This window comes from Lissotriton vulgaris, chromosome 6 (assembly GCF_964263255.1).
Source record: "Lissotriton vulgaris chromosome 6, aLisVul1.2, whole genome shotgun sequence".
In the NCBI taxonomy this organism is placed as follows: Eukaryota; Metazoa; Chordata; class Amphibia; order Caudata; family Salamandridae; genus Lissotriton; species Lissotriton vulgaris.
The window spans coordinates 603,376,753-603,401,138 of record NC_141694.1 but is presented as its reverse complement, the minus strand read 5'-3'; the positions used below and the strand labels follow the sequence as shown (position 1 = coordinate 603,401,138).

Below are 24,386 nucleotides of genomic sequence, written 5' to 3'. Positions count from 1 at the left end.
AGCCGGCATAATGCCAGCGCAGTAAACTTGCACCCGAGAAAAAGAGACGCACGCCATGAGGAGTGACCTAGACTTGCGTTGCCGTTGCGTTACTGTACCCGTCCAGTACATGCAGGTGGTGAAGCTCTTACTTTTCTATTACGGGTGGCACTGAGAATACTCTGTTACAACTCAAGGGCTACTGCTTAATTAATTTAACTTTCACCCTACAGTGGAAATGAGTACTAGAAATGGAAAATTGAAGAAGATAAATAATCTGATTATCTATCACTTCACATGGGATGTTTTTGCTTATATATGGGATGACTTTAGGTGCTTTGCTTTTTATTGAGTGACCAGTGATACATCCACACATGAATGACTGAGTACTACTAAACTTATTAAGAGAGGTAGGGAGTGGCCACCATAATAACCGGATCTATGCAGTGCTTGCAATACAAACTACTGCTACTATTTATGGTAGTATTTGGACAAAATTAAAAGTTCTTTTCCTTGCCTTTCCTACACTGGAACGGACGTGCGGGTGCAGTGTTACATGCTCTTCAAAGTTACACTTAGTTCATCCACTGACCGTCTACTCTCTCTAGATCATGGGTACTCACAAACTTTCTCTCAGGGGCTACATTTACAGTGTAGTTTGGGGCCGAGGGCCGCACTGGTGGGGGCGGAGTCAGAGGGGGCGGGGCTAAAGCAAAACGATAACTTGTGACCATGAGGTTGCACACAGGTCCCTGCAGCAGATGCCCTCATCCACTGAGCCACCAGACCCAGCATTTACATACATCTCTCTCCCTCCTGCTCTCCCTCCTGCCCTCCCTCCATCTCTCTCTCCCTCCTGCCCTCCCTCTCCCTCCCCCTCTGTCATCTCACTGTGTGTGTGTCTATCTGTGTCAGCCTTCAGCCCGGGTTGAGACCGCTTCCTCAACGCGCACACACAGACAACAACACCAAAGTACTTAACAGGTCTTTAAAAGACCATTAACATATTATTGAGGCTTTGTTTGTTTTAGCGCCCCTGCTTCTCCACCCTGACAATCACTGCTTGCCCGGCCCCACAGAGCAGAGGCTTTGTTCTATTTCACCTCTTTGTGGCCTTGCATCTCCACTCTGCTCTGTGGGGGCCGGGGGAGCAGTGATTGTCAGAGTGGAGATGCAGGGGCGCTAACAGGTGAAATACAAAAAAGCCTCTGCTCTGTGGGGGCCGGGGGAGCAGTGATTGTCTGCAAGGTCTGCGCACCGCCAAGGAAGGCTTGCCGGGCCACCACCGGCCCGCGGGCCGTACTAGGAGTACCCCTGCTCTAGATACACATATGCTATCTAAGAGTCAGATAGTAGCATGATCCAGGTATATGGACACATACAGTTTCTGTGTCACCCACCCAGGCTGTTGTCCTTCCACCCATCATTGCTTCATCATTCACCCAGCCATGCATCTCATATTCTTGCCTTCCCAGCTAGTCTTCAATCTCAATAAGTAAGGAATATATAAGAGCTTACCTCTGGCCGCCACCACCACCGTCTCAACTCTCACAGCCGCCGCCGCCGCCTCCTCCCCTGAACAATCGGCCTCCGCCTCCGTGTCGAGCACCACCACCTCCACACTGGCCCCGCCACCAGATGTTCCACCTACAAAGTACATGTAACAATGTTAGAATAAAGCACTCACTAGTCACTAGTATTTGGTCTAGGAATGAAGACATGTGAAAACAATGTAATTTGTGACTGTCTACGTTAAAGTTAAAAAAAATGTCCCTTTTTCCAGGGAAGGTTGTCTTGCTGCACTTTTTGGCACAACTGATGAAGGCAGTTTTTTTAACACGCACCATTTTTCTCCACATAGACAGAAGATGGACTTCTAACAACAAGATCAAGTTGAAACCAGGTGAGAGCTCGGCTCGACCACAAGAAATGTCTTCAATTAATCGTCAGCACTAACCACTTTTCCATTATCAGTTAAACGTTTAGTTTTATTATGACTTCATTTTAATAAATGTGTTTACTTTTAATAAAGCTTTTAAACTTAAATACAATCTGTGTTTTTTGGTCCAGACTAGAGTGACTGAGCGAAAGGTTTTGCAATTTTTGCAAGCATGAGTCCAGATAGAACACTTCAAAAGACATTATGGACAATCCCAGAGGACTGCACTAAGTTGATAGAGCTATTGCTGACTAGAATCATGGGAGTTTCGCCAACCGTGCAATCTTAGTTAGCTACACAGACAGACTAATAAGAATAATCTAGTAATACCACAGGGAGTCATAGTAGAGGCAGGATAAGAATTTAGATACAGTCTACAAGAAGAGCAAAGACAATTTTGAAAAAAGTCAAATGAGGAACGCTAGGAAAAATAGGTACTAGTCTAAAATGAAAACTTACTGGGGCCAGCAGAGGAGCCCTCGCCTGCCCGATCCTGGCCCTGTTGAACAGCATCCGCCGCCTGCTGCTCCTGTGTCCTCCTCTCGCCCCTGGGGGGAGCTGACGTACAACATGAAAGAAAGAACAGAAAACATGGATGATTGTTGCTTGTCAATGTCAACCAAATCAAACATTTCAAAAGAACAATAACAAAATATTTCCGCGAAATTATATTGATTATGGTTACTTTTCATTTATTTGCGGACCTGTGACTTCGAAAGTCACGTAACTCACTAAACAAAGTACTGAAACGTTCACCTAGGACTGGCAGTCCGCAGTCCGCAGGCAAGACGCAAAGTGACAGACAAACTCCATTGTGATTTCAGTCAGATCAGTGACAACACTAACAGTTGCCTGCTACATTACCAGTCATTTAAATAGTCAAACTATCAATCCACCGCCACTATTTTTCTTATTGTCAGGGTTACAAAGGAAGGGGCAGATTTAAGCCCTTGCGGCTCTTTTGCGCCGTTCTTGCGTGACTTTTGTGACGCAGCAGCTAAACAAAAAAGGGCGCCATGGTGCGGCGTATAATATTATAACAACGTGACGCATTTGGGAGATGCATCCCGTTATAAAGCCCTGCGCCATCAGGGGGCGTTCCGGCGCAAGGGAGGGCATTCCTGCGCTGGAACACATCCTAATAGTGGCTGAGGGAAATCTACAAAATATCAATCAGTCACCTTTAGGACAATGATGCGTCACACAAACCCTGCACCTGCTTGAAGCAGACGTACGGCTTGACCCAGCATTGGGGAGATAGGGTACCCCAGAGCATTGATGGAGCTGCGCCATCGTTGCGACGCAACTCCAGCAGTAAAGCTTCGGTGACGTTTTGGGCCCATGGTGCGCCGCATTGCAAATACGGCGCACCATGTTTGGTGGTGGTAGCGGGCCGCACAATTAATGGCGCATCCCTGCTACTTTGCAGGGATGCGACGGTAATTGCAATTCTGCCCCTTAGGGGCATACTTACTTACGCGTTCTGGCGCATCTCCAGAGATGCGCCAGATCATCATCAAATGCGTCACGCAAAACTACCCTTGCGACACGGCAGATGTGCCTCATTTACAATGCGGCGCGCCCTGGCGCAAGGGTAGGCACTTGCGTGACGCATCTCGTCACGTAAGAGCGGCGCATCGCTGGAGTCACGTCGCCAACGCAATGCAACTCCAGTAATGCTCAGGGCCACCCAATACTTAACATGCTGTGTCAGTCCTTTCGCCTGCTTCGAGCAGACATAAGGAATTGAATTGACGTAGCAGCGTCGCAGAAGTGCCTGCGTTAAATCTTGTACATTTCACGCAGGCAATTTTGCGAGGCGCACAGCCGCTGGACCGCCCACCCTGCGTACTAGGAACGCACCCATTGTGGTGCAGGCCCATGGCTTTATAACGTGACGCATCTCCCTAGATGCGTCATGCTGTAAATGACTCGCAGGGATGCGGCACGTTTACGCCGCTGTTGCGTCACGCAAGGCAACGTAAACGTGGCGCAAGGGGCTTGTAAATGTAATCTGCCCCCTAGTGTCTAGCATTACGCAGTTCTGTAAAGTACACTCATACATAATAGTTACTCAGGCCAATGAGACCACGAAATAGAAAACAAATAAGCATAGTAGCAACGCCACTGAGAAGGAGAGCAGTGCACCTGAAATGCACAGAAGATTTTGAAATATAATTTAACTACAATGTAATCGTCATCAGCGGCATTATTGGCTTGCTCCATGTAAAAAACAAATATTTGCAATACAACAACACAGAGCAGGAGAAAACATCATAGTAGTGAGTGATTAAATGGCTACTACTACTCACCAAGCCCGGGGATCTCCAAGCCGAGCTGGTCCAGCAGGTCGCGCTCGCGGTCCAGGAGGTCCGTCCAGCGATGGGTGACCTGGCTGTAGGTGCGCTGGACCCCGTAGAGGTGGGATATGGCCCAGCACACCTTCTCCCACCGCTTCCGGCGCTCCCGCATGTTGTAGCCGCCGGCCGCGATCCTGCCGCCTCCCGCGATGGTCCTGGGCAGGCGGCGCTGGACGAAGTAGACCAGCACGCCCACTTCCTCCGGGCTGAATATCTCCCGTCGCGTCACCTGCTCCCCCCTCAATCTCCCGCATGCTGTCCTGCCACTGGGTCCAGCACTACTCCCCGCCGCCGCTGCGGCCCTCAAGTGCCTGGGCAGCTTCACGGCGCCTGGCTTGACCATGGTCTGGGCAGGTAAGGTAGGAAGAAGTAGAAAATTAAGAAAGAATAGGATAGGGAAGAAGAAAAGAAAAGAGTTTAAAAAAGTAGTTTAAAAGTAAAGAAAAATAGCAGAAAAGACAAAAATATACAGCTAGGAAAAGAGAGGGATAGATAAGAAGCAAAATCGTAAAAAAAAAACTGAAAACAAGCAAAGGATGGCAAAGATACCAAGAGGATTAAACACCATGCCCAGACACAGGAAATGAATGAAAAACAAGATGGCCGGCGCCCGTTCACGAGCGCGAAAGTAAGTTCGCGCGAGATTTTCCTCGCGATCTCGTGCGAACCTCTAGATTTCCCGCGCGATCTCGTGCGAACCTCTACTCGCAATGCGCTTACTGCGCGAGATTATACATAGCGGGCGGAAACGGAAATACGTCACGCAAACAAAATGGCCGCGCCCGTACTCGACCTTGGGGTAAATTCGCGTGTTGCGCTGCAAGCGGCTCGCGAATACTGCAAAAAAACTCGCGAAACAACAAGCCGCAAAAAAATAAAATGCTCATTCGCACGAATTGGCGGCTTCCGCGGTCGGTTTCGCACGACGCCGCGCCCCGCGAATAGCGCGAAAAAAACCGAAAAACGATTTCAGCAAAAGCAAAAGCAATGAGCAGGTGCAAAAGGTCAACCTCATGATTTGTAACGATTCTTTGTAGTGCTTCCTGAGGGGGCCCTCCAGAATTCGGTTGCCTGCTTGCAACTATTGTGTGACCCTGCTCTGACCTTAACTGTATGCCACAAAGGTCCTGATTTACAGCTAAAGGAGCAGACAAGCAGGTGCCAGGCTGGAACTTTAAATTCTTTCAGTGACACATTAATTAGCCCCTAATTCATTATTGTCAGTTGGGGCAGGGCAGGTGTTGTAACTAATTTTGCAACAATGAAAGCACTTAGCAAGTGCAAAAGATCACTAATCAGGGCGCACTAAGGAAGCAGGTGCCAGCTAAAAAAATATTCTGTGACACATTAATCAGCCCCAAATTAATTCAGGTCACTTGAGGCAGGGAAGGTGTGCTTTGCTTTGCCGAAAATAATGTACACTGGACAACCAGAGGGTGTGGTGATGAAACAGAGGGTGGCATGGGTGGGCCAGAGGGTGGCATGAGTAGTCAGAGAGTGGCAGTGGTGACAGAGAGTGGCAGTGATGAAGAAGAGTGTCCCAAACAGGCTGGACATGTAGAAACAACAAGTTCGCAAAACTTGCGACCCGACAGGTAAGTTCGCAAATTGCGAAATTGTAAAAACCCTCGCGAACTGGCAGAAACACGGGCGAACACAAAAAAAAAAAAATCTGCAAATTCGCGGGAATTCGCGGATTTTGCGGATTGCGAATCCGCAAATCCGCAAAATTCGCGAACGCGAGATCCGCAAAATTCGCCCATGCTTAATCAGTATTTACCGATTCGGTAAATTCCGATTTTTGCAAGGGTGCAGGGGGTGTCACTTTGACACCCTCTGGCACCCCAATTCCGGACTTGTGTGCCATGTGGCACACAGACATGCCCTAAGGGCATGTCTGTGTGTCACATTGCACAGGTGTGCATGCGCAGATGTGCATGCACACCTGGATTCGGTATTTTACCACCCAATTGGATTGGTTGGTAAAATACCAAATCTGAAAGGCCTGCGGCACTCAAAGATGTGCTACCTACATGTGCTTTTACAGAATCAGTATTTTTACTGAGTCTGTATTTACCGATTCGGTAATTTTACCGAATCTGTAAATACAGATTCGGTAAAATACCGATTCTGTAAAGCATGCTCCTACATTAGAATACCCTAATACCGGTCGGAAACGGCCGAAATCGGCCGTTTCCGACCGCTATTAGGGCTCCTACATCGGGCCCCTAGAGCCTTTACGTCAATCACGTGCCATAGCGTGTTTTACACAGTGGTAGAAGTGGGCGGGGACGGAAGGGCACGGAGTGCCCCTACTTAAAAAAAATATTTCAGTCCGTTCCCCTACTTCTTTCTTTCAAAGAAGCATCCCGGGACGGCAAGAATAGTTGTACTTTATTAAAACAATAACTTTTCCATCCAGCTTCCTGCTGCGGCTCGCACTTCTCTGTTGAGCTCCAGAGGCTAAAGCAGCCCCTCCCTGAGCTCTCATAGACTGAGGGCAGGCCCATTGTCATTCCGATTGAGGCTGATTCTCCCCTTTGGAATGACAATGCGCCCGCCCGCTGCCTGCCTTTTTGCATATTATGTGCCAGACAACCAGTTAGGTCTCGCCTGTTTGAGCCATTATAAATGGCAATGGTTTTCAGCAACGCTTCACAGCATCAGTGATTCAATGCAGGGTGGCTAAAGTAAAATAATAATAATACGAAAGCCTTCGACATGGCCACCTATGTATATTTATAGGCGAACGCACCATACATGTGAGCCCCTACAAAATTACGTGTTGCTTTAAAAACCTTTTTATTACTGATCCAAGTTGTATCAGGTAACTAAAAAAATGAATGTGCAAAGGTGTGGGTTTTTTTGTAAGTGAACGGGAGGGTGGGGGGCACCGCAGCAAGACAGTAGGGACGCAGGAGCAACAGATGGAGAGAGCTGAAGGGGACACAAAAGCAATAGTGGAAAGGAAGGAGAAAAAGCAATTCAAGGATTGGTGGAAAGCAACACAGAGGCAGCTTGTGAGGAAGTAATGGGGAGAAGCACATGGACGAGCTCAAGAAAGAGGAGGGCATAACAGAGGAGCTTTCCCCAAACGGAGTACTGTGGGGAACTTGCCCCCTTGTGTAATTTGTCAATGTTCTACACAGAGTGAATTGAGCAGGAGCAGTGACGGGACAGAAGAGGCGACAGGAAAGGAGAGGTGATGGGGCAAGAGAGGTGACCGGGCAGGAGAAGTAATGTGCAGAAGAAGTGACGGGGCAGAAGAAGTGACAGGGCAGGAGCAGTGACGGGGCAGCAGCAGTGACGGGGCAGGAGCAGTGACGGGCAGGAGCAGTGACGGGGCAGGAGAGGCGACAGGGCAGGAGAGGCGGCGGGGCAGGAGAGGCGACGGGGCAGGAGAGGCGACGGGGCAGGGGGGCGACGGGGCAGGAGAAGTGATGGGGCAGAAGAGGAAACTGGAATTGCATGGTGAGCAAAAAAACAATGGATTTAGGCCCAGATCTCTGTACTGGGGTGAATGTATGACATTATTCTACATTCTGCCCATCAGTTGTTCTTTTTAGGTCGAGCTGGAGAAAGCAATTGCGAAGCAATTCCGTCCAGCTCGACAACTAATGTTGCCCATCCCCTGGGATTCTGAGACAGGGGTCGGGCACGCGCGGCGATTGGTGTCTGTGGACCCGCACGTCCAGGCCGGCGCCTTGCCCATCTTCTGCCTCAGATTCCCTGAAGTGCGCAAACACACACACAGCCACTCTCACACACATACACACATACACACACACTGCATACACGCACACACGCGCCCCCCCACTCACGGGCTCACACGCACACACACAGCCCCCCCACCACTCCTCTCACCGGGTGTCTTGGGCTCCTCTCTTCCCGCAGTGGTGGCGGCGGATGCACGGGTTGGTAGGCTAATGTCCGCGCTAATAAAAATTCACCGAATAAAATAAATACAAATGTATCCCATGACCGTTCCCCGATCATCACTCTGCCCCTATCCGGAGACTTACTCTAAACTGTCACGATGTCGCCGAAGGATAGCACCACTTCTCCTACTTCAAACCGGGAGTGGGACTGGCAACCGTAGAACCTACCTAGGCCCAAACAGGCAGTCGCAGCCCTCCTACGTTTAATGATCGTCACACGTTTCTAAGAAGTATTTCGACGTGGTTTATTTACCGCAAAAGCACATGCTGAATCCTCAGCAAATGAGAATGTCGGAAATCTGGGCATGCAGCCTCTCCAGCCAATGAAAACGTAAGAATTCTGTGCAGCGCTCTAGAATTAGCTGAGCTACCCCTCAACCTGCCTATCGTAGCTTACTTTACATATTCTGAGTTCAACCTAGTCGCGTTCGAATCCAATCATATATTCAGCACTGGAATTGATTACTATGCGACCTGGACGTACTGAAATGACGGACGAATGGTCTCAATTTGTCTGAACTTGAGACTGCTTTTATGGACGGTTACTGTAAGTAGCCGGCAGGTGGTTTCCTTAGGTTTATTTGTATTTTTTCACAACTGTACTGCTAAAACGGAGCTGGTAAGCAGTACTATCTCGAGTACAGCTGATGAACATTAATAAGGCTTATTGGTACACATGCAGATTATATTCCCTCTTTAGGTTGCATGGATAACCGGGATATATAGTGGGACAAGAGGGCGGAGGGTTTAACGCATAGTCAGGGGTATTGAGCGCTATATAAATGCAATTTCAATAAAATAAATAAAACAGCAGTCAGGAAAACCCACCACCGCCATAAACGGTAAAATCAATGGGAAAACGGAAAAAAAGCAGACCAGACCCTGGGCACAGAGAGATGAGCAAATATATTTTGTATGTTTATTTTCCAGTCCTATTCATTCAGGATGCAAATGTTGATATGTTACAGATTGACCACCCCTCTATATTGTGCCAATCTCAGGGTAAGTTACACATGAGCTACCCTGCTGAACATGAGTTCTGGTGATCATGTTCTTCCTCTTTTTCTGTTTTTGGGGATACGGTTTTGGAGTTCATCTTCTCTATGAATCTTTATGTTTTTGCCAGTGCTGTTTTTAGGCCGAGCATGCTAGACAGTGCAGGCTCTTAATGCGATTATTATGGACTTACCTACAAGCTTCCAGGAGCTTATTATACCCACCCATGTATTGAATTTGGCAATCTCATTTGCTTGCTTCTTATTGTCCCATCATATGTTTTTTCATCCCTGGAACATAGTCTTGTTGCCATCTCTTTGGCTGGGTGCTACCCTTTCACTGTTCACTTTTAGGAAACTATTATGTACTTTGAAACCTATCAGACTGCTGCTGTCTGGTTGCTTAAGGACTTCTTGGTGACTTTCTAAACATCCCTCCCCCGCCCCACACTCCATCCCTCGCCCCACACTCCATCCCTCGCCCCACACTCCATCCCTCGCCCCACACTCTATCCCTCACCCCACACTCCATCCCTCGCCCCACACTCCATCCCTCGCCCCACACTCCATCCCTCGCCCCACCACTATCTCTCGCCCTCCGTCTATCTCCCTCTCACCCTCCCTCTATCTTTTGCCCTCCCTCTATCTCTCGCCCTCCCTCTATCTCTCGCCCTCCCTATATCCATCTTTCGCCCTCCCTCTATCTATCTTTCGCCCTCCCTCTATCTATCGCCCTCCCTCTATCTATCGCCCTCACTATCTATTGCATCACCATAGCATCACTCGGCACCACCACAGCATCACTCAGGGGCACCACAACATCACTATGCGCTACCACAGCATCACTGAATGCCACAGCATCATTCGTCGCTGCCACAACATCATTCAGAGCCACCACAGCATCAATCTGTGCAACCATTCAACAACAACTGATTCAAATATGTTCTCTCAATGTTTCAAGCTTTATTACAAATGTCACAAAAAAATGTTGATATTTCACTTCTGTTCTTGGATTTTGTCACAATAAAATACACTGAACATAATCTTCACAAAAGTTATTTTCAAAAGTTTAAGCTATTAAGCTATTGCCATTATAAATTACAATACCTTTTATTTAAGTATTAATTATTTTAAAAAATTAAAAGCTGTTGTTATTTGTAATATCAATACATCTAAGTCACTTAAATACAACACATATTGCATTACAAATGGTAAACTCTGGATTTTAGCGCCGGGACACCCCTTCGGGGGTAGCTGCGCGCTCTACAAACTACATAAAATAAATAAAAATAAAATAAATAAATAGGTGTCACTTTTGCGAAAGTTACAACTATTGGCATTGTAAATGACAAAGCTATTAATTTCGCTAATTTCAAAACCAACACATAAGTAAATACTTTGTCATTTACAATACCAATAGCTCAAACATTCCTGATGCGAGACCTATTGCATTGCAAATGCTTGTTGCTTTTGTCACCCCGAGTGGGACGGGTATGCCCAGACGTGGGTCCTGTGCTCTCCATGCCGCTGGAATCAAGCTATCAGGGCTGAAAGCCCAAAACGGGTTCTAAGATGCTTGTTTCCAGTCCAGGGAGGACCTGGCCTTGCAGTTCGGCCTGCAGCATCAAGACTGATTTGTATATGACTGGGTCCAAACTGGAATGGCATGGTGAGCAAAAAACTATGGATTTAGGCCCAGATCTCTGTACTGGGATAAATGTATGACATTATTCTGCATTCTATCCACCAGTTGTTCTTTTTGTTATATTATGATTGAGCAGCTGGCTGGCTGACATGAATATGAAGGAGCCTTCATGGGTTTCCGTAAGTCTAGATTCTCCTGAAGAGTCCCTTTCTCTTCTGAGCCCTGCTTAACACATGTGTACAGGAGGAGCCCTGTATTCAGGCCTTAAATGTTTGTTCAGAAATCCATGAGTATTTTTTGTTTCAATGAGAGTAAAGGCATTAAGGTAACATGCTGTTCCTGCTTATATTTTGCACGCTTTACATAAACCTGTATTCCCTATGAGTGTTTGCTTTTTCCCTAATTAAACCACAAATACACATGTTTATCCATTGTTTGAATTAAATAACGTTATAAGCTGTAACTGGTCAGTGAAATGCTAAACGTACAAAAAATTGGTATGTTTGGCTACATCTAGCCACACCCCTGACTCCGCCCACTGATCCAATCTTCGGTTATTCCCGGCCCCTGTTTCTCCACCCACAGTTCCCCTACTTTTTTTTCCCCACTTCGACCACTGGTTTTACATGCTTTAAAGTGGCCTTTTCATCTCCACTTCGCACGTGACGTATGCATACACACACACAAGCGCTAAAACCTACAACACTGTTACAGTCTGTACAAATTCGGTGGAATTATTTAATTGGTCTCCTGTCTTAGTATCTCCATATTCTCGGTGCAGGTTAGTGCGGCATCCTCACGCTTCTTTTAAAACTCTGTGTGTGGGGAGCGTGACCGTTCTAAATTTCACCCAGCCCTACTTTACAGCTTGCAAGTGGATGCTCTGCACTTTTTCATTATGGATTTTGAAATATACCTAGCATTGGCACGCGGCCTCAGAAACCTTTAATTTGCTCTTAAGAGAGAGTTAAAAATGGCAAGGTAAACCATAAATCCTCTACTTCAATGATCCTCCGTAGTTGTGAGGTTCTCAAGGCCAGAAGAGGTTTTCTATTTTATTCATAGACAGCAGTGGGCTCGGTTTCCCTTTCTGGCAATCAGAGGGGGTGAGCAGCATTTGTTATCGACACGCAAGTACGCAGTTCACACTCCTGTTTCTGCCATAGCCCCCTAATCGTGTCGTCCTTCCATCCATGCTGTATCCACAGGCTGCATTGGGCTCACACTCTGGCCTGTGAGGAGGCACCCATTTCTCTGACGGTTTGCTTCTGTCGAGGGCCAGTTTTGACCTCTGTAAACTATACATTTGGCTCAACTACATGGAATTACATTACAGGTGAGATGATATATTTTGGAAGATACCTTGAATAACTTAGAAGAAATCTCTTTGAGTGAATACATATGGGAGAGATGTGTGTGTGTTCAGGGTGAATGGTGTAAACGACCAAACTTCCTTTCCAAAATTGTACATACATAGATTTGTGTATCCCAGTTCTATGTGTTTGGGAAGAATATGCTATAGCTGTTGTATATTTGTATGTGTGAGAGAGAGCGAGAGAATATTGCACTACCGCATCTGCTGCGCTGTACCTTGCTGTTGGTGATCTTTTGGATGGAGAAGCGTGGCTCAGTGGTTAGAGGAGACAGACCTGGAAGCAGAGGTCAGCCCTGCACCAGGGTTCAATTCCCGGCTCGGCGGGGTCTTGAGTCCTAAAATGTCCATGGACTTGACAATTCTCGCTCCGGTGCCTACTCGATTCACGGGTTCACACTCTGCGACTCTGGGCAATAGCTTGCTTAATCTCCACAATGGCCCCTCGCGATCGGGATGCCTGGCTTTCACCTTGCGGATACCCTGCCGGGGTTATCCCACAGGGGAATACCAGGACGGGTTCCCTAAGCAAGCACTTAGAAACCCCTTGGTGATTTCACTATATAAATTCCTGTACATTTGCATTTACATTTTGTCTGCTGCTGTGCTCCCTATTAGTGAATCTAGTTAAAACCCTTTGACTTATGTGGGGTTATTGCAAACACCTTGCCCGCTATAATTTTTTCTTTGCTCGTTATGCTCCCGTGCCATAAGGCACACATCACGAACCTTTACGCCCTACCACTTTCAAATGTCACCAGCCGCCACTGCTGAGTGGCCTTTCTGGATGTAGATGGGCGTCCATTACCTCCCTTTTATCAAAGGTCAGAGGTGTCACTCCCTTTCTCTCGCTGGGGCCGACCCATTTACATGAGCGGAGGCAAAAGTGGCCTCACTTGTATTCATGTGTTTCACCAGTGCAAGCTAATCTGTGCATTTTTTTCCCTCCTCCACCCCCCTTTTTTTTTTTATAAAACTTTGCAGAAGCAGTGTTTTGCAAAGGCAATATGCAAATGTGGGCCACTTTTTTCTATCGTGCCCTGGCCGATTTTTAATCCCAATCCAACCCTGGTCACTTCCACGATGCAAACGCGACCTGACAGCACTTCACGGCTGCACTTCCCTAGGGGGGCTGGCGATGTGTTCTCCCGGATGGAGTAAATGGAGTCAGAAATGTGCCAGCAATTGATGTATTGTTTGGGAAATCGGGATCCAAGATGGTTTTTCTGATTTCCTGATCAATGGTGGGTGGAGCAGAGAGGTTCCTGTATGGTACCCTTGGGGTACACAATAGAAGGTTGTCTCAAGTCCATACATGCTCTGGTGACTTCCTGAAATAGTAAATGACCACCATCAGCCCAGTGTAAGACTGGGCCCTGCCTGCACCTGGCAGACCGCTTGATGGTGGACAACTAACGGGGTAGTGTGTAGAGGGGCCAACTCTCTCCTCACAATTATAAAAAACTGTCACGCACTGAGGTCTTTTCATGCCATTAACAGGTATAAACAAGAAAGTGATATATAAAAAAAGGGACGACCCCATCCTATTTAGAGGGACAAGGTCATGACCCTGGATCCATATTATATTCCTTCCGATGTGACATCAAATACTGGGACCGTTTGCCTTGTATGTGCAACTGTATGCCCTCTAATGTCCGCCATCTACACATATGGTTCTGAAACATAGCTCGAATAGCTGCCAACCGGATTTCATCATCGGACCAATTCAGTATTTTTGGGTTGTGTATTTTTTGGTATCCAATATATTGATCATGTCCACGTCCACTGCTGTCTCTCTGACCTTGCCACATACCCTGGTTATAGGCCCCACATGTGCAAGGCTCTCGGCCCTTATGGTCTGATTTGACGTATAAAAAAAGCATACATGTTAATATCTGAAATATTTTTGCAAAAGTACTTTCTATTGCACACCCTCTTCCCAATATCCCCCTATTAAAAGTCAAATGATAAGCAATTGTGTTAAAAGCTTCCTTCTATTGTCCACCCTCTTCTCTCTCTTCATGGTTAAATAACAAGCGTACATTTTAAAATCTGTCTTTCTTTTGGCCAGCCTCTCCTTATATTTCCCCATATGGTGAAATAGCATTCATACGTAAAACATTTACCACCAGTATACATTATTTCTGTAAACAGTAGAACGGCCCAGCATTGGTTCCCTTGTCGTCGTGGTAAATAAAGCTCATGGCGCGTACATTGTTTACATCAGGACCGCACTGCCGGCGACACCCTCTGAGCAGGCTTCCTACTGAACACCACAACACAGGTGCAGCAGAGATGTGTACAAGGTCTCACATCACTTCCGTTCATGGAAATAACCTTGTGCAAAACGGTTCAGTACGGTGCTTGCCTGCAATTGGCTCCACGCAGTTATTATGCCGTGGTATCGTGTATCTTCCCTGTGTGGGGGAAGCGAGGGCACTCAATGAATGAGGAGTCCCCCCACACATTGGTGTAAACACAGCCCGGGCCTGTCAGAGCGGTGGGATTGCTGAAAGGACGGTCTGCTCCTCACCCTCACACAGCAGCCCGCCTTTTCTCCCACCCTACCGCATCATTCTTCTCGGCAGCCTACCAACAGGGGAGTCGGGCAGCAGCAGTTGTAAACACTTACAGTGTAAATGCGTCCTAATGCTGGGTGCCCACGTCTGGCTGTGATTTATGTCCGGAAAAGGCAAGTGAGCGCGCGCTGCAGCTCCTCTGTATTTGAGTTTCAGGAAATCAATGGGTGAAGGTCGAATGCGGATGTCATACTTCACACAGAAGAAATGGAGAGTGGGAGAGAGTCGAGGTGTGTGTTTGTGTGTTCGTTTTGTGCCCCTGAACTGTATTTTTGCTAAAATACCCTGTGTCAATTATATCTCGTATAGGTGGTGCGTGTGCTTCTGCACCCCTAAATCTCTTGAGTTTAAAAGAAGTTGTTTCCTTGCACATCCAGGGCCTTTGGAGGGGGACATAGACCCAGGGCTGCCCCTATGTGTTAGCCCTTAAACTATGGGGGTGCACACTGCACACCCCATAACCCTGAATACACTCTGAACTCTGGCCACGGCCTGCCCCAGGTCTGTATAATCCACAACCCACAACCCAGAGGATCCGCGGATCTCAATGCCTGTAGGGCCTCCAACACTAGTGTATAAAAGTATGAACGTGTCTAACCCTGTGTGTTTCCAAAACTCCTGAATACATTTGAACCTGTTTGCCCCTAAATTCCAGGATGTACACTCCAGTTTTCTGCCAGTTTAGAGTATGTCACCCAAACCACTCCATAGCTTTAATACAATATTTATGCAACACCCCTCCATTGCATAAATACCATACTTATGCAACACCCTCCATTGCATAAATACCACACTTGTGCATTCCCTGAGCACCCAGAGACATACAGCCCCCTGGTTTGTGGACCACTGTAGGCCGAGTGCCATCCTGCACCCTTTAGCCCCTTGCCTCCCCAGAATCATGCATTCCCTGTCCCTTGTCTCCTCATGCCCTTCGTTGCCCCCTCCCCGAGCCTTGAAGCCCGTGGTCCTGTACACCCCGGAGCCGAGCTGCCTCAGACCCTTCTGTGCACCGCATCCCCTGCCGGTACCCGGTGCCCATCACCCGCCCCCCTCTCACCTGATGGCCAGCAGCTCGTGCAGGAGGTAGGCGGCCGCCGCCAGCAGCGCTCCCCCGGTCAGGTAGAGGGTTTTCTTCCACCAGGAGTCGGAGCCCAGCCCTGACATGGTGCTGCCGGGATCCTGCGCTGGGAAGGCGACGATGTCCCCATAGAAGAAGGAGGCGGAGTACTGCTCCTCTGCGCTCAGCGACAGCGGGCTCTGGTTGCGGCTCAGATCCAGCAGGCACGAGCGGGGCGAGGAGGAGAAGCCCACCCCCCAGTGCATGCTGCCGCCGCCACCCGCCGGGCCCGCGGCCCGCCAGCGAAGAGAGGCATGGACCGGCTCGGATGGAAGGAAGAGGAGGAGGAGGACCGCGGCCGAGGAGAGCTGATGATGGAGCAGGCGGGCGGAGAGCAGCAGCGCCTCCTCCTCCTCTCCCGGAGCAAGGACCAGCAGCAGCACTCAGCAGATGCCGCCGCCACCGCTGCCCGCCCCGGCCGGCGCCCCCCCTTTGTGTCAGTGTCAGTGCGGGGAGGAGAAGTCCGATGATGTCATCACCGTGCCCTAATACGTACGACTGATGCATGTATATACCCGGAAATAGCCCAAGATACGAGCAAATGGGAATTCCCTTATGGACCATCCTGACAATAAGTGTTTAATTCAATCGCCATTAATGTATTTATCCACTCGATAATACTATATAAATAACACCCCAAATAAACATATTTAAATTGTCGCTTGCTGCACATTGGGCACAGTCAATTTTGGAGTAGAACTAAACTGAAAACCGGTGAGATAAAGCGATCCACTTAAAATTATTCCTGCGAGTGAAGTGAGAGAGCGGATTACAAGTTAGGTGTGGTGTTTCCACGTTTGACAATTCAGTTATTAGTCCACGCGTTCTACAATACATTCTTGACTCTCAATTAGGTGAGAGTCAATTGGTTCAAGCCACTCATATTCCATTATGCAAGAGAGACAGTAGGCCTCTTGCTTGACCCACACACTTTGCATATTTCTGAGGTGACCTAAGTGAGTACATTTTTAAGAACATCTCAAAATAATTGCAGAGCCAGGTATTATTTGAGGTGGGTTACATTTCCTAGATGCTCCATCGCAACCTTCCGCCTTCAGAGGTCATCTTTATATGACCACCGAAAGGAAAGCTGCAAGGCACTGTGCTGGATTATTTTTTAGGGAAATATAACTTAGCATAGGGACATCTTAATATTAAAAGAGAAACTCAAGTTTTGTATGCTTTTTTATTTTTTAGACACTCCAATGTTGCATCACAAGACAGTTTGTGCGATTGTGCATCACAAGACAGTGCAAAACAAGATATGAGACAAACGTTCCTTAGATGTTCCTCTCGCTTAGTTTGTAACTTGTTGGATACAGAACATTTTCAAGAGCCAAAAAGATTGTGGTTGTTCTTTGTCAGTGGTGACAGAGTAATTGTTTCCACGAGATTTGTTTTGGCAATAATCCTTCACCAGTAATGCATTGGATCACAGATGCAGCTGACGCCAAACCAAATTGGATCCTTTTAAATCTAAATGCTCCTTTCGGAGAAATGAAGGCTGTCAGGTCACACAAATATTGCACTTGCTTTATTTCATGGTATGCAATTTTAAATCCAAAATGGAGAATAGTTGGGGTTTAAGAAAAGTTGAAATTGATTTGTTTATTAGATAGTGGGGAAAATCCCTCAAGTGTATTTATTCAAAGATCAACGTTTGATAGATTGCCTAACTTCCCCACTTTTTCCAGGTCAGAACTAGAGGGGAAAGCCAAAGTGAAGTTTCTATGGGTCTCTTACTTTGCATCAATAAACTTTATTTGGCAACATTCTGCTTTAAAAATAGGGAAAAGCAATAAATCTTAATTATTCTTCGGGGAGCGTTGGGGGTGTAATGTAATATTCTGGCACTTGCATTTTTGATTTACAAATTGTTCACAGCTGCAGTGATTGAATTTGTTGCTAACAGTTTGTTAGGCGATGGTGGCTGACTAGTGCCACTCACTTTACGCATTCTTAACTTCCACCCGCTCACGTTGTTAAGCGTGGGAGGTAAATTCTCACAAACCTTTACTTCCTGCTCTTTACTTAGGAAGTGAGCACGGATGCACATCGGGTGCGCCAAAGGCATCGGGACCGTAGCCAGCGCCAGCCACCGGTCCTTTCCCCCCAGAACTCAGCAGAAGACTGGTAAATGTAAATGTAAATGTAAATGTATAGGCATTTATATAGCGCACTACTTACCCGGAGGGTCCCAAGGCGCTTCGACCGCTGCGAAACCCTTCCTGGCTTCCCTGAGAGATGGTCCCTTAATGGGTATCTCCAGGGTGAGACCAGGCATCCCCGGCGGTCTGGTGGGGCTGTTAGTGAAGATGAGGCAAGCTAATGCCCAGAGTTGCCGAGTGTGATCGCTGATCAGAGCGGGCACCGAGGCGAGAGAATTATCGAGTCCGCTGACCCTGGTCCAGAAACCTGCCGCGCCGGGATTCGAACCCTGGTCCAGGGCCGTCCTCTGCTCTCGGGTCTGCCGCCTCTAACCAGTGAGCCACACTACTGAGTAAGTCCTTTCTCCAGAGTCTTCAACTACCCAAATGTAACAATCAGTTGGACTGTGATAATGAAAGTAACAGCCAGTTCCGAAGCCCAAAGTATGACTTTTATCTACACACAAAATTCTCCGGCAGCAAACACTAGAACCGTCCCTATGTGGTTCATAAAAGATCTACACACATAGCAAATATGAGGCCACACAACTCGGTAGAGTATAGCTCAATCCCAGACAATCACTTTCCTAAAAAGTGAATTTCACATACTGATGGGGTTATAAAAGCTTGTCTAATTAATGTTTGATCACTTCCCAAACACTGAGTACTGGAATACCTTACACAGAAATATCTGGGATCTTATCTTCTTAACTGAAACATCGCTGAATAAAAGCTCTGGTCCGGACCTCGAATAAGCCATTGCTAATGGACACTTGATCTCTCATTTGGACAGAATTGTTGTAGTGGAAGGAGTAATTGCTATCATTTACCACTCCAATTTAGTTTGCTCTAGCTGGCAGGTAGACTTACAGAATAAAGCTGAGACTCTTGCTCTCACCCTGAGGATTTCAAACAATTTCTCCCTCTCCGGAGTTCGTGAGTATTGCCCTCCCCTCCAAGGCACACTCACAGCTCAGTGAGATTCTAGCCAATGTCATTACACCACTATTCTTACAAAACTCGAATTTTATTGTCTTAGGCGACTGTAACATACACGTTGATAATCCATCATGTAAAACGGATGAACAGCTGATAGAGGCAATGTCCGTATTTAAATTATCTCAAAAGGTCGCTGGTCCAACATATTCGGGTAGCCATACATTAGATGTCATCTTCTCCATCCTGCCTTCACAAGTTGTCGATTAAATATGTCCTTTAGCATGTTCGTATTATCCTTTCATCCCCCTCTCACTTTAATCTGCCTGTCCTACAGACTATGAAAGCAAATGAAGCACCGCTGCATCGCTCCTAGCAGGTAGTCCCAGACGCAGTTTTGAACACAACATGTTCCTCGGTCAAGGTTGACCTCACCAGGGTTATAGACACAGACATTACGACTTTTGAGTCTGATCTAAAATCACTTTTTGACACAATTGCACCTGTAAAAACAAATAATAGGGAAAGAGTTTGCGTCATGGTTCACTGCATCACTAAAGGCGGAAAAGCGCAAGTGCAAAAAATTTGAGAGGAAGTGGCAACGCAATTATTTGGAAGATAATAAACACAGCTATAAATATGCTTTGAAAATAGTTAGGAGAAACATTAGCAAAGCCAAATCTAGCCTGATCACCACACAAATTGAGGAAGCAAAGATTGCGCCTAGGGCCAATTTTAAAATCGTAGACTAATTCCTGAATCTGAAATCATGTAAACAATCAATGCCTACCTCTCAACAATTTATCGATAGTCTGTCCTGCTTTTTACATGATAACGTGCTCAAAATATATTCAAGATTCAAAGATAGTAGGAATAAGTATCACTCCAGGTCTCTACCTTAAACCTCAAGTCATCCAACCACAGCTATTCACCTTTGACAGCATGTCTTTGGAGTTTTCAGGAAGGATTATTTTACAAACCGAATCGAGCTCCCCACTAGACATATGTCCACCACACATAAAAAAGGTAAGCAATGAATGGCCTTAATCCCTAGATTAATGACTTGTTAAATCGTTCCTTTGAACCCCAAACGATTCCCATAATATGGGAAAAGGCAATGGTGCTCCCTTAGCTAAAATAGGCTAACCTTGATCCACTAAACCCAAGCAACTATAGGCTCTCTTCCCTACTTACGGCGATGGGTAACATGCTAGAAACTTGGTTAAATGAACAGATCACAAAGTTCATAGTTGAGAATATCTGTCTACATTCCTCCCAGTCTAGCTTTCGAGCCAACTTTAGTACAGAATTAGCTCTCTCCGAAGTAACAGACTTAATTATAATTCAGCTCGACTCGGGGAAACAAATCAATATTGGTCCTGCTCAACCTGTTGGCTGCTTTTGATATGGTCTCACATAAGATCATGCTGCGGCGACTGGAAGAAATAGGCATAACATGCACTGTCTGAAAATGGCTAACGTCCTTTCTTACGGGCAGACAGCAAGCAGTCTACTTACGTCCATATACATCAGAATTCAAAGTATCTACGTTATTCATTAATCCATTCATTCATTCACGTCACTAGACTTGCTCCTAGTTTCAATCTGATCATGTGATGGAACCCACACAATTTACACAAGTCTCACTGAACACTTCAACATATTTTTCAACTACTGAACCAGTGCAAACCTTTATACATGCAACAGAAACTTGTAGACATGCCCAAGGATCAAATGTGATACTTAGGGCTTTCAAGTAAAGGTCGACCAATGATGTTGTTATCATCTTCTGCAAAGTGAATATTCCTTTAGTGCTTCTGCGCTGAAGTGTAATCTTGGCCCAAAAGTATCTGTCTAAACATATTAAAAAAATCTGACTACTTGAGTCGATTTTTTAAAACTTAATATCTGACCACTTATATCAAATAACTATCTATGGTAGTTATCAGTGAACCAGAATCACACATGCATTGAATGATTCTATTTTGTACCATTAATATGCACACAGGTTTTCACAAGTGCATTACCTCTAACCTAAAGGCCTCATTTATGAATATTCTCTTTAACGTTTTGCACTTCCTCAACCATATAAAGCTTGAGGCATATTATCAAGGGGGTTTATCTCCGCTTTTTTGGCTTTAAAAGCCAAGAAAGCGGAGATAAAATTATCTCCCTATTACCTAGCTGTCGCTAACACCAGTTAGCGACAGCTAGTAGGAGATAGCGACCATCTTGGGCTCCACTTTGCATGTCAGTGATATTTATCACTAATGATATGCAAAGTGGGCGTGCCAAGATGTTAGCGACTGAAAACAGTAGCTAACATCGCTATCTCCTATTACCAACTTTTGGAGATATTCGCGCTAAGCGCGAATATCTCAAAAGCTAACACCTGCCCCTGAGCAGTTCTTAGCCATGTTATCCAATGGGAGGTGGATAACATGGCTAAGAGCATTAGCTCGGTAATGCATGAATATCGCTGACTTTTCAGCGATATTCATGCATTGCGGCGATTTTTATCGCATTTGCGATAAACTTGGTAATACCAAGGTTTATTTGCGGTAAAAATCGCCGCAGCGCAACGGTAAATTTTTGTCTCTAACCAAGCAATAGCGATAATTATCGCAATTGCTTGGTAATATGCCCCCTTATTACTCCTCCGAATTCTATGCACTTTGTCAAGGTGGCCAATACACCACAATTATTGTACAGCTTACCCCAGGCTGGACATCATTTTACATTGATCTCGGGATGATTATACCCACACCATGAACATGTTCTTTGTTTATCATTGCTTTTGCCAGTGCTATTCTTTTCCCTCTTCCTTAATTTTTTAGTCGTTTAGCCTTTGTAACTAAGTTTATAGTGTCTTAACTGATGTCTGCGCTTTGTTAGGTAAATACTATTAAAGACTGAATTGATTGTTCAAATACTTTTTATGCCATATTGTGCTCAAATTACAAGTTTTTACAAACAAGTAATCTTTTTGTGCTTCACTCCATAGCATAGACAAATCATTTGTTCACAAATCACCTAAACAACAAAATTCTCATACTCACAATTTGCTGCAAGATTGTGTACTATATAAGCCTCGATTTGGTCATTATATTGCTGATATCGCTTACACATTTACATCTTTCTACTACAATGCTAGTTTGAGGCAAAGTGAATTTGCAACTTCACTACACACCAAGTAAATGTTAAAAATATTCTGATCTTAAACACTCATGCAATGAAATAAACTATCAGTTTCTTTGTGGCGCAAATTCTTGGACATTTAAAACCTACTAAATAATTGTGATACATTCTAACCCAAGTTTTCAATTTTTAAGATTCTCCTGGTGTGAGAAGTTAGCTTGGTATATGCTGACCGCTAATTAAAGTGGGCACCTTGTACCAGTTAGGGGTGGGCGGAAAATCCGTTCCGCTCGCGGATTTTGCGGATTTTCGGGAAATCCGCAATCCGCGAGATTTGCGAATCTCCCGCAAAATCCGCAAATCCGCGAGCAGCGGATTTTGCTCGCACTGCTCGCACTGTTCGCGTGAGTTCGCGTGAGTTCGCGCCCCGCGAATAAGTGCAAAATTGCAGAAATACGATCTTAGCAAAACTGAAAGTAACTACTTACCAGGTTCAAAAGTTCAGGCTCATCATTAGTAGCCATTTCCTGTAGTGCTTCCTGAGGGGCCCCTCCAGAGTTCAGTTGCCAGTTGAAACTGTTATGTGACCCTGCTCTGAACCTCAGAATAGTTACACATATGCCACAAAGGTCCTGAATTACAGCTAAGGGAGACAAGCAGGAGCCAGGCTGGAAGTTAAAATCCATTAATCAGCCCCTAATTCATTATTGTCAGTTGGGGCAGGGCAGGTGTTGTAACTAATTTTGCAACAATGAAAGCACTTAGCAAGTGCAAAAGATCACTAATCAGGGCGCACTAAGGAAGCAGGTGCCAGCTAAAAAAATATTCTGTGACACATTATTCAGCCCCAAATTAATTCAGGTCACTTGAGGCAGGGAAGGTGTGCTTTGCTTTGCCAAAAATAATGTACACTGGACAACCAGAGGGTGTGGTGATGAAACAGAGGGTGGCATGGGTGGGCCAGAGGGTGGCATGAGTAGTCAGAGAGTGGCAGTGGTGACAGAGAGTGGCAGTGATGAAGAAGAGTGTCCCAAACAGGCTGGACACGTAGAAACAACAAGTTCGCGAAACTTGCGACCCGACAGGTAAGTTCGCAATTTGCGAAAGTGTACAAAACCCTCGCGAACTGGCAGAAACACGGGCGAACACAAAAAAAAAAAAAATCCGCAAATTCGCGGGAATTCGCGGATTTTGCGGATTGCGAATCCGCAAATCCGCAAAATTCGCGAACGCGAGATCCGCAAAATTCGCTCATGTCTAGTACCAGTCCAAACAACCCTTATTGATGATTCGGTTAAAGACAACCTTTATTGAAAGCTATCCTAGTGGTAGCCAGTGGCGGCTCCCCCATTGGGGCGTGGGGGCGTTGCCCTGCTGCTTTCTCGCGGTGCGAGAAGGCAGAAACATAAACGGTAAAAACTACCATTTTATTTTTCTGTCTTCTCGCTTTGCGAGAAAGCAGAAGTGCCTCTGTGCCTGGTTGGGGGCGGGCGTGTGGGTGCTCCTGATCGAGGGCAGGGGGGGAGTGGCTTGCCCACTGTTGTGGGTACTGACTGTTTGGTCGGCCCTGGAGCCGACAGCATAGTCAGTACCCACAACAGTGGGCAAGCCACTCCCCCCCCCCACCCTCGAGCAGGACCGCCCACTTTCCCTTATTCTCTGTGCGGAGAAAATGTCCCGGCTGGGGTGCTCTCCTCCTGCGCCTACCAGCGTTGTAATTGGCTTCGTGCATTGCAAAGGGGAGGGAAGCTACCAGTACATCATGGCCGGCCGCAGACTGGAGCGGAGGCGGTGCGGACGGTACCCCGGCACTCAGGTACGTTTTAAAGTTTTATTTTAACTGTTTTATTCCCCACCTGCGCTCCCCCCCCTCCCTCGAGCCTGCCGGCCGCTGCTAGTCCTATCTGTATCTTTGGTGTGCGCCGTGCGGGTCTAACCTAATAATTCTTATCAAGCTGAGTCGCAGGTAAATTCATTTGCCGAGGCTCACACATTAAATCGAGAAGCCCGGATTAGAAACCAGACTGAGTGGTAAAATTGCCAATGTAGGAGCTGCCTCACAAAACTCTTTCCATAAGCCTGATTTCTACGTGGTGTACTCTGACTTCAGCATACGTCTGGCATTTTAGGGATTTGCAAAAATCTCCCCTGGGTTAGAAGCCCTTGGTTTGAGTGTGCACTCCACCCCCTCTCTGCATACTTCTGTGACTTGTCGGGGTAAACATGGCAGAATCAAGAATT

The 24,386-nt window shown here is 46.4% G+C and overlaps 1 protein-coding gene across 1 annotated transcript in view; it reads right to left on the bottom strand.

Moving 5' to 3' along the window:
• The window catches only part of FAXC (failed axon connections homolog, metaxin like GST domain containing), a 279,788-nt gene extending 263,527 nt beyond the window's left edge, over positions 1-16,261 (bottom strand). The window contains exon 1 of the mRNA XM_086926626.1: positions 15,865-16,261. Within this exon, the coding sequence (XP_086782752.1) occupies positions 15,865-16,130 (266 nt within the window). The 5' untranslated portion in view covers positions 16,131-16,261. The remainder of the gene's footprint in view (positions 1-15,864) is intronic.
• Positions 16,262-24,386: the final 8,125 nt, after the last annotated feature.